Source organism: Perissodus microlepis, chromosome 6 (genome assembly GCF_051167445.1).
Source record: "Perissodus microlepis isolate ML-2025 ecotype Zambia chromosome 6, ASM5116744v1, whole genome shotgun sequence".
In the NCBI taxonomy this organism is placed as follows: domain Eukaryota; kingdom Metazoa; phylum Chordata; class Actinopteri; order Cichliformes; family Cichlidae; genus Perissodus; species Perissodus microlepis.
Genome location: NC_140466.1, coordinates 30,707,639 through 30,718,247, shown reverse-complemented (window position 1 = coordinate 30,718,247; position 10,609 = coordinate 30,707,639). Strand labels below are relative to the sequence as shown.

Genomic DNA, 10,609 nt, shown 5'->3' with positions numbered 1-10,609 from the left:
ATTGATGTGTTGCGTTTGATAAAAACGTAAACTACTAAACCATGATGTCACACACTGGTTTGGTCCCACAATGAAGTTTTTGCTGCCATTGTCGTTTAGAAACCATTAGCTAACACACATCCTGGATAATCCTCTCACTCTTAGCAGACAGAATGCAGGTTTCAGGATTTTGGAGCCAATTTTGAACCTTGGAGCTACAGCCATCCTTTATTTTGTCTAAATATGAGATTTGAATTTTTGAATTTGAAATTAATTTTGTTTCCAGTACAAACATGTCCCTTCGGTTGTTGATTTTTGTCATTTTGAGCATTTCTGATAATTTTAGTTCAGTTCTATAAAACTGCTATCCAATTAATTCCCTAAATCATTGGAGTGTCCCCTTTTCGTCCCCTTTTATTAAGACAGAAAGAAAACTGAACATGAGGAGCACTACTCTAAATTCAGAGTTGTTGTAATGTTAGAGTAAAAAGAAAATATACAACTTACTGCATGTCTTTGTTGAAGGTTGTCATTTTGTAGCACCATCACCTTCAGAGACTCTCTGCACCTGAACAGCATCTGCATGTTTGGTGCCTCCAACCTGAAGCATCTGAGGCAAAATGTCACCACATGTACTCTGTGCTGGGAAACCAACTGGGCTGGACTGAGGAGGAGGAGGGAGTAGGGGAGAACTCTGTGTCTCCGAGAAGCTCCAGTGATGAACAAAACACTTGGTTTTTGCAGCTTCTGCTAGGAGCTCCTGGAGCCCTGGGAGGTGTTGCTCCTGAGCTAGGGCTTGTTCAGCAAGGAGATCCAGGAGGGAATGAGTGGGAGTGGGTGTCTCATCAACTTGATATTTCTCCGACTCTGCATTTGAGTTGGCTCTGACATTCAGTTCCACTTTTTTGACCTCGCCCTTCTTCGTGGCAGCACCCTCGTGAACAACAGAACTGAGTATATCGGAGCCTTCAGTGAAGGCAGAAGCTGCTCCTCTGGACATTTCTGTCAGTGGTGAATTTCCCCGATCGTCATTACAGTCATCTGAGAATGAACATGACTGCTTCTTCTCACACTTGGCCTTCTTCGTTCTAAACATGTGAAACAATGCTTGCATTTTTGGTAAATAACTTTAAACATTTTATGTAGAAATTCATACAAGTAACAGCATTTAATTCCGCCCATTGCTGCACTCACAGTAATGACGAGAGATCTAACAATTTCCTGCTCTCCTTCATCAGAACCCTGAGAGAGAGAAAAGACATTTAAGTCGTAACATGTGTATGGTTAAAAGTATGAAAATAAAGTTTCAGGACTGAAACTGCACCATTATAGTTTACCTCGATTGCATCCACCCTTTTGGCCAAAGCGGTTTGACCTCATTGTCAAGAAAGATCTTGAGATGCTCTTCAACCTCCTGTTCCCCCTTCCTTTCCTTTTTATAATTGTCTGCTTTTGCTTTCAGCACTTGGCCCAAACACTCTCTAAATGACAGAACAGGTCAAAGTGTCCGTTTTCATGGACTAAAGCACAGTTTTAAAAGATCTTACTGAAATAAAACATGTTAACACGTGATTGATCTTTACAGCTTACCTGATCTCCTCATTCCACTTGAACACTTTCTTAGGACCTGCTTTTCTCCCAGTTTTCTCCTCATCATTGTCCTCTGTTGCTCTTTAGATAAACAGAAAATGCCATTGTCACAGAGGGCTAGGGATGGTTCCCAGTAGTCCAATTCTCTTTGCAAGCACCTGCACAGCCAACATGCTAATGCTAAGCTAGCCTAGAAGCCAGAGTGCTGTTAAAGCTGAGTAAATGCTGATCCCAGCCTAGCAGTTGCATGTACATGCTGTAGAGTAATGTTCATGTCGCATCTGCCTTTTTGAAATTGTACAATTTGGTTGTGTCAGCCATAAGAAAAGATTGTAATATTTAAATACAGCCACAACTGTGGCAAAGAATGGGAGATGAGACAACGTGGTAAGTAGGAAAGGAGATTTTATTTTGTTAAATAAAATTATAGACACTAGTAGCTGATAGTCTCACCTCCATTTTCCAAGAATAAATGAACTTACTTTGAAGTCTTGACTTGTTCATATGCCTGACATTCTTCATTGAAACATGAAATCTGCTCAGGCATAGATCTTCCAATGGCATCTTTAAGTTTCTGCATGGGATCTTCCACCCCAGGGGGCTCCCCCTTATCAAGAGCACATATAAGAAGCAGGTCACACAAGTATAAATAATTTACAACTCTGTAATAGAAATGCAGCTGAACACATGAGCACACTCACCACTTGTGCGATTAGCAGTTTCTTTACACGTTTGAGAAGCGTATCTCTGCTACAGGGCAGGAAAGACGACAGGTGTGTGTACACCTTGGAGCGCAGTGGCCCACTCTGCTCCCGACACTGTAACTCAATGCTGTGCCGAAACACCAAGAGCAGAAACATGCATTTAAACACCACACTCAATATCTCAGGAGGAACAGGTACACATTTAGTTAAAGGGTTAGTGAGTTATATACTGCTTCGTATACCTTTGAGCATGCAGCCATAACAGCGGCTTTGTGACGCTGCACCTACATAGCTACTATCTTTGTATGCCATGCTAATCTGTGTGTTCACCATATTAGTTTAGTGTGTAAACCGGTTAAAATTTGCTTAGGAGATTATTTGAAATCTTAGGCATGAGTATAGGTATAACAAGATTTTTGATCAGATAATCACGTGTGTAGCAAATTTAAGGTCAAGATCAAGGTTTGCAGGTCAATACCTGAACTTGAAGCAGGCACTGTCCAACTTTTTCTTACACGAGCATTCAAGTTCCACAAAACGTGATCACCTAATATAAATAAATACCACTTCCTAGTAGTTTCTGAAAGAATGAGTCATTGAGGTATATCTATCACTATATCTACATACATACACACACTCAGCCTGGCCTTATATAAACGCACATTTCCATGACAAGATTTTTATTCCTCATTTCTTTTTGTTTTTAATTTTTTGCCCTTAAATTCAGCATCATTCTTTAAAATAATATTAATAATAATAATAATAATAGTAGCAGTTTGTATGCTGTGCATGTCTGTGCTGAAGGACTTTCGCTTAAACTTGCAAAGAGAAATATGTTCGTTTACTGTTAATGGTTTTACATTTGAATATGTTCACTTGGGAAAACTCACTCTAGCAGGATTGAGTTGATATCTGGACTGAAGAACTTGAGTTTTGACTCTCCCTCTGATATCTTGGCCGCCTAAAAATCAGTGTAAACATTGCTCATTAAACTGCAATCAGTTTGTCATCCTATACAGTGTGCACAGGCATTTCCTTTCAGCAGAAATACATAACATCTCACCACTGTGAGTTTTCTAATGCTGTCTTTCAGCGCTGGGGGAAGTCCCTCTGGCAGCGGGGCGCTCTGTGATATAGAACTGGAATCTGACACAAGCTGGGTTTGCTCTGGTTCACATTTCTCCAGAAAATTATTCTTTGAAGTTGAAGTTCGGGTTTTGGGATCAGAAAAGGTGTCGAGCTGCACGGGATCATCCGTTTTGCTTTGGATCAGCTGCATCTCTAATGCTGGTTGAGGAAGTGATTTAGGCGATGAGATCTCTTCACTGACTTCTAACAGAGAGTCCAGATCAATATCAAAATCTACTGTGCTGGCTGCTTGAATAAGAGCGTGGTCATTGGTTGAACCAATTAAACTGAGAAGAGGGTCAGTTAGCCCCATGCCTCCACCCCCACCTGCATCTGCAGGAAACAGAGGAGTTGCTGTTGCACCCAAATTTGCAGCTGCCTTGTCCCTCGCTCTCTTCTGTCTCTCTCTCTCCTTTTCTTTTTGAAACTTTTTCAGCATGCTGGTGACGCTCAGAGTCCTAACAGCCTTTTTCTTCTTTTTGATCTCCATCTCATCAGTCTGCCCAATTTCAGACATAGAGCTACAAAACAAGAAAATTACAAGGGAATAATTTAGTGTTGTTAAGTCAGCTTTACAGCATCAGTATCTAACTTTGGTCAGCCTCACCTTAACTTATGATCCATGTTGCTTTTTATCTCTCCATCTGCTCTGCACAGCTTCTTCCCTGGCTTCTCCTGATCATTATTCAGTTTACGTTTCTGAGAAATTATTCGAAGGTATGTTAAACAACTCAAAAATGTTAAAGAACCAAAATGTTGGTGCAAAAAAAAAAAAAAAAAAAAAAAAAAGTTTGGGTACGAGGACCATCAAAAATTTCCTTTTAAATCTATTTAGCAGATTTGCCAAAATATCCAGCGCAGCCAGTCATGTACTCTTACTGCTTACTTTTGCAATCTCAATCGTTTCCTCTTCGGCTGTGAGGTCATCGTCTTCGGTGTCAGAGGCCTGGCGGAACTGCAGCACGCCCGAATTCACATAGAACCCACCAAATTTGGTGGTGATGGAGCATGGCACGAACTCGTCATACTAAAAGAAGTATGTAATACAATTACAGAAACTACTGAGGGACTGTATAACCACAAGCAGTACACATGATGGCTGTTGAGAGCTTTCACGTGCAGCAGCGAGCTAATGCTTAAGCAGAAAGAACATTTACTCAGTGGTGAGTGAGGTTATTGTCATAATCTATAAATCAAACCGTCTTTTTGTGCAGCACAGCAGGCAAGGACGAGTTTATACCAGCTGTGAGAAATTTCAAAAGGTGTTTAACACCGACTCACAGCCTCAGAGTTGTCAATGAAAGAATCCTCGTCATCATAACCAAATCCGATGTCGATCAAGTCCTGGATGCGGTCCTTTTTTTTCTTAGGTTTGGCACCCTGTATTGAGAGAAAGCATAACATTACTGCACCATTTACAAATGTTTATCATAGTGATCGCCACCTTTTGTTCACACATCAATTTAATCTTATAGGTTAATAAGGTAATTGTTTTTTAAAAAAACAAAAGGAGTAACAGGCTGCTTTCGGAGGCACCACCTGTGTCACCACAAGTGAACATAATTTATTAAGCCTTAATATATGAACGTTCTCTTTATCACATTGTATTCTTACCTGCAGTTTCTTAACAGTATAGATGAGCAAACAGTCATTATTGCCTGTTATTTGTCAAGTGCCTATTTAAACACACCTTGTGTTCACAAGAGTTTCAGAAAACTTGATCAAAAGAGATTCTCAGGTTATCGTGTCCAGGCTGACCTCTGGGCCACCCAGCCGTAGACAAGCACCCATCAACCCTCACAAAAAAACACCGAAAAAAACAAACAAAATCTGTTTACAAGAGTAAAAGGCTACTCACATATTTTTCTTCCAACTTCCTTGCAATGGTAGCGACTTGATCGTTCTCCCTCTTTTCTTCCTCCTCTAGTCTGCTCAGTGGTCCTTCAACTTTTGACTGACTTATCTGAAACCCATGAAATGCCATGCCAGCCATTGTTTTACAGGAAACTGAACACATGTCTGGCTCCAATGCAACCAGCATGTTTATTAGTTTTTCATGAGATTAACAAATCAAGTCATTCAGAATAGCAATTTACTCCCACTGTGAGTGTTAAAGCAGATCTTTGTCCCACTTTGACTATTATCTAACTTTTAAACCCAGCTCTGGCTTTAAAAAGTTAGTTGTTTTTTTTTAAACCACTTTTGAAACTAAGCAAAGGCTGCTACTGAATTAGCAATGCAGTTCAAACTGAATTAAAACTGAACTGCTTTTTATATGTGTAATACCTTAAATGGTTTACAAATTCATGTGGTTAGCCAAAAGCCTAAACAATATTTAGCCTACTTAACCTAGACTAACTACAGTCACGGGTCTGTTTGTATCTTAACTGGTTACAGGTTAGGAGGGTGGACGTCGTGACTTAACCCCTGTTAGGCCCTTAAAAAAAAAAAAAAAAAAAAAAAAAAAAAAAAAAAATGCACCCTCTAAAGCAGGGGTGTCCAATCCCAGTCCTCGAGAGCTACCGTCCTGCAGGTTTTAGATGCATCCTTGTTTTGACACACCTGAATCAAATGAATGGCTTGTTATCAGGCCTTTGCCAAACTTGATGGCATGCTGAAGAGGTAATCAAACTATTAGGGATGCATCTAAAAACTGCAGGACAGTAGCTCTCGAGGACTAGGATTGGGCACCCCTGCTCTAAAAGGCCCTAAGGACCAAAAATGGTCCCGCCCAAAAAAGTGCAATAAAAAGATTATATATTCATTTTTTTTTCCACTTTAAATTGGTCAGTCTTTTAAAACTACTTCTCCCTGAAATATTCATATAAAGTTTTAATTATATTTTCGTTGTTTTAACCCTTTAAATCCCAGTTTTATTACATGAGCGCACTGTTTTTTTAGCCCCAAAAAACAAAAAAAAAAAAACTAAATATTTTCCAAAAAAAAACAAAAAACATTTGAAGTAATATTCGTTTGTTATTATAATTAGGCCTTTGGATGGACCAAAGATTACCACTGACATTCAATTTGATACATTACTATTTTTTGGCAGAAGCGCACTAAATGTCATATAGTGCCATATCAGGTTTATCATGTTTTGCTTACACTAAATGCTTATTACCTCGTTTTGTTCTAAAATAAATTTTTTAAAAAAACGTCTAAATAACAATACAAGGTCACTTTGAACCAGAAAAACATTTATTTTACAAGGATGAACATGAACATTTATGTTGTTGGTAATCGGGAAAGTTGTGCGTCTGCCGGCGGCTCTCCGTGGCTCCAGCAGCCGCAGGCAGCTGCTCCACCGCCCGCTGCGAGTAGCTGCAGCGGTGGGATAGTGGTTGGGTCCCGGTGTCCCCAGCACGACACGTCCGATACCACGTGAAAACAAATATATAATTTTCTGTTGTAGCCGTCACACTGAATGTACCGACACTAATTTTTCACTCCTTTTGTTATTCGTGACACAAAGATACTACTTTGCTTGCACATAATCAAAATCTAGTGGGAACTTGTTCCATCTAATTTGGCACGGCAGGTCACACAGCACGATAGCACGTGTGAACAATAAGATTCAAGATCATTATTTTTTGTCACATGCATAGTTGTACAAGTACAACATGCACTGAAATCTATCAAAAAAGAGCCGAACGCCAGCGTTTCACTCGGTGTTCTGGGAAACCACCCTACCTGCTTCTGCGCTTAGCGCCGCCATTAGCGCATTGTCCGCGGGTAACAACAACAGACGAGCAGGCTCGGTCGGGTTTAAAAGTGTCCAAGATTACATGTGCAACCTTATCACCGACGTTTAGAAGTGATCTGCTGTCGTTTACTATAAAGCTAGAGGACTTGGTGACGTAAAACTTAGCGAGAAAAAGGTAAACAACATAGACAGGAAGGAAGTCGTCGTGACGTTAACGTGTCGCCTTAAGATTTAAAAACATCATTTTTGTCGTAACCCTCTAACTCACTGGTAATGTAACGATACTTATTTTTCACTTTTTCAAACGAAAACATCAGCACTTACCTCCGAAAGCGTGAGCGGAATGTTCACTGTGCGCAATTTGACGCACGGCGAGTCCAGCCCTGTATGCCGCTTCAGGAGCAAAGCTATTGTCCGTCAATTTGTCGAAATCATCCAATGGCTGTTCCCATCGATCTCCCCTTCGCTCACAATTTGCAGATAATTGGTGTCTCTACATGATCGATTGACAGTGTGAGATGACAGAAGCTCCATTTTCTGCTCAATGCGCGTCTATTTCCAAAGCAGTTTAGCTTAGCTTTCCATCAATGACTACTTCCGGGTCATAGGTCATTCAACCGCAGCTGCATTTTAAAAATTATTTTGAAGGTAAAAATAAAGTCCATTTTGCTTTTGGTCCATGCTTTTATATTTAATTTGTTTGTATTGCAGTGTGGCCGTCTGAGAGAAAATACTTTTGAAAGCTTTTGAATACATTTGAAGATTGAAAGTGTGTTTGTGTACTTTTTTTTTGTTTTGTTTTGTTTTTTTTTTTTTTTTTTTGGCATAAAGACCTTTATATTGTTTAAAAATATAAAGGTCATCGATAGTGACACACAACACCACTCTTTTTTTCCACTTTTTAAAGCAGAAAGACATGCTCAAAACCTGAATTTTTGGCTTGAGTTTGTTCAATGCTCAAAAATGAAAAAAGGGGCGCCACCTGGTGGACAAATAAAAAAAAAATTACAACTCTAAGGCCCCTCAAATCCTCGGTGAAAGTGAAAAGATCACTTTTAAATTGATGGTAATGATTGGGCAGTGAAAAATAGCGTTTATAATGGGTTTCAATGGGCCAAAAATGGCCACTAGGGCCTTAAGAGGATTTGTATTATTAGCTTAGCCACTGAAGCTAATTTAAGGAAGTCAGACTTAAATTTTGAAATAAAATTATACCAAACTTTTTTTTGGAGAATTTGCCTATATTCCATTCAACACAGTGCAAATGGCTTGGAATTAAAAAATGCAAAAGCCCCAAAAAGAGCCCAGGGCCTTTTAAGGGCCCACCTTGTCATCAACAAGCTGCCTGTAGCTGAACTCCGGGAAGCTCCGCTCGTCGGGCTCAAATAATGTGAGGACGAGCCGGACTGTTTCAGTGTCAGCGGGTCGGTCTGAGCGGGATTCTTCCATCTGCGGAACCCCTGACGGACACCTGTGGGTCGAAGGCGAGTTAGAAGAGGGCGCATCACTGCTGAGAGTAAACAGCTGAACTCTCCGGGGTTCAGCCATCCCAGCGACAGCACACCGGAGTCAGTGGTTTGGTTTGAATTGAGGAGACGGGCAAAGAGAGTTTAATTAAACTCAAACTGCGGCAGGTGTGCGCGCACGTGCCCAACTGTGATACCTTGGCAACCAATCCCGTTTGTTTAAAACGAGGTTTATTTCTTTAAAGATGGTCCGTCTTCTCCGTTTCTCACGCATAAAACTCTCTCAGAACCAGGTGGAAGAAGAAAGTGTTGAAAGAGAAACACGATTCTGGAAAAACGTCTGTAAAGCTTTGAGAGTGCCAAGTACTGGCTCTGTATTATCCTAAGTATCCATCCATTTTCTTCCGTTTATCTATCAGTGGCGCCTCCAGATTTTTTTCATAAGGGTGGCCAATATAGGGACCACTAAAAATATTGGGGATTGCGCACAAAAAACAGAATTTCCAGTTTTATTATGCTGTTGTCAAATATAGGTTGCTTGAAAAATATTGCAAAAAAAGAGAGACGTTGCTATTAAAGTTGATATCGCTGACAATAGGTACATATGAAAAGCAAATAAGATTTTGAAATCCATAATAATGTGTTTTAAACAGGAATAAATAATTATAAGTTAATGTTAATGTTTCAACTCATTGTAGGGTGTCTTTCTCTCTCTTGTGCTCACGTTTATTCGAATTATTACCAACATAAGACAGTTAGGGAGGGCAGCAAATTTTCTGAGGGGCTGACCATTCTAATAAAAAATGTAGGTAATTTATTCATGCTGTTCCACAAGAGTTTTTAGTAATTTGGTTTGTGCATGGCAACAAGCACATGTCTCAAAGCAGATTTGTGTAACAGTTAATATAAATAACGTGAAAAATACTTTTACAAAGAATAAAAAAAATCTTTTTTTCAGTAGTTCTATTTGCAGAAGAGGAAGATTGTCTGAGTATGGCCCCTGCTGCTTCTTATCTGCTTTTGCAACACCTGAAAATCTCTGCCCTTGTGTTTACACTTTACAAAAAGTCCAAAGATTCTTGAACACAGAAGAAATCTTTGACATTATTTTCGGCCCAGGATGGAAGGTTTGGCTTTTGTGATCCACACTCCAGGCAACCAGATGGACTACCCTGGGCCCAGATGGTACTGGTACAGCTGTTGGGTTTCTTTTCACACATTTGGATGATCTTATAACAAAACTTAACAAAATGTTCACTAAAGTTAGGCACCAGTCGAGATGCTCATTTTGAACTGACGCCTGTGCTTTTTCAGCATTTAGATGAGCTTAAGCAAAGCACTCTGCCACATGTAAATTCTCCTGCCTAAGCAGTCAGTGCCCAGGGTTGTATTTCTCCTGTCAAAAGGGACGCATCTCAGGTTTAAGTGCAGATAAACTTCAACATGACAGTCTGCTAGAGGTAGCTTCTCATAACCAAATAACCAAAAAACAGAAACAAAGATTTCTAAGGAAAAACTTAAGAACTTTGACATTGGAAACAAAAAAAAAAAATCACAACAGAGAAAGAGATACGGCAGTGAGATTTGCGAGAGTTTAAAATTCATATCAACAAGCTCATTATCATCAAGACAGAAGTTTCCAACAAAAACAAACGTCATACATCACAAACCGATACCAACAGGACATCGGCTTTAAGCAAAAGCAGAGGTTAGTTCGAAGAGTCTTAAAAGGCTTATATCACCACTCGTTATGCAAGGGATGCTGCATTTACATTTAAACAACGGCTAAGAATAAGACAAACAATGTGTAACAAATGCAAACGACTGAGTAACACCATGCAGACTGCAATAGACATTAGCCAAAAGTATACAGAGGAAGATGCAAAATAGACACCAAAATGACAGTTTCGATCACAAATAAAAAGTGGGCTTACCAGCCCTAACCCTTAGGACAAACTTTTGCCTTATGAGAAAGTTTATTAGTTTGCCATAATGAATGCCACCATTCAGAACAGTGCATGCTTCCAAATAACAGAAAG

The 10,609-nt window shown here is 39.7% G+C and overlaps 1 protein-coding gene across 1 annotated transcript; it reads right to left on the bottom strand.

The window, feature by feature from the left end:
- Window positions 1–508: 508 nt before the first annotated feature.
- LOC146385942 (ubinuclein-1-like) lies at window positions 509–8,781 on the bottom strand. Its single transcript, XM_084931947.1, has 13 exons — window positions 8,431–8,781; window positions 5,260–5,364; window positions 4,683–4,781; window positions 4,288–4,428; window positions 4,009–4,100; window positions 3,337–3,922; window positions 3,164–3,234; window positions 2,271–2,400; window positions 2,052–2,176; window positions 1,570–1,650; window positions 1,317–1,460; window positions 1,174–1,221; window positions 509–1,067 (listed from the first exon to the last, which is right to left on the bottom strand). The coding sequence occupies exons 1-13, from the start codon at window positions 8,650–8,652 to the stop codon at window positions 509–511; spliced, it is 2,403 nt and encodes an 800-aa protein (XP_084788073.1). The 5' UTR covers window positions 8,653–8,781.
- Window positions 8,782–10,609: the final 1,828 nt, after the last annotated feature.

Bases quoted from the DNA above. Each gene is read 5' to 3' on its own strand.
- LOC146385942 (XM_084931947.1), bottom strand. From the start codon at position 8,652: ATGGCTGAACCCCGGAGAGTTCAGCTGTTTACTCTCAGCAGTGATGCG. The intron at 2,401-3,163 runs GTGAGTTTTCCC...GTTTCGGCACAG, and splicing joins ATCAACTCAATCCTGCTAGA to CATTGAGTTACAGTGTCGGG. The intron at 2,177-2,270 runs GTGAGTGTGCTC...GCTCTTGATAAG, and splicing joins AACTGCTAATCGCACAAGTG to GGGGAGCCCCCTGGGGTGGA.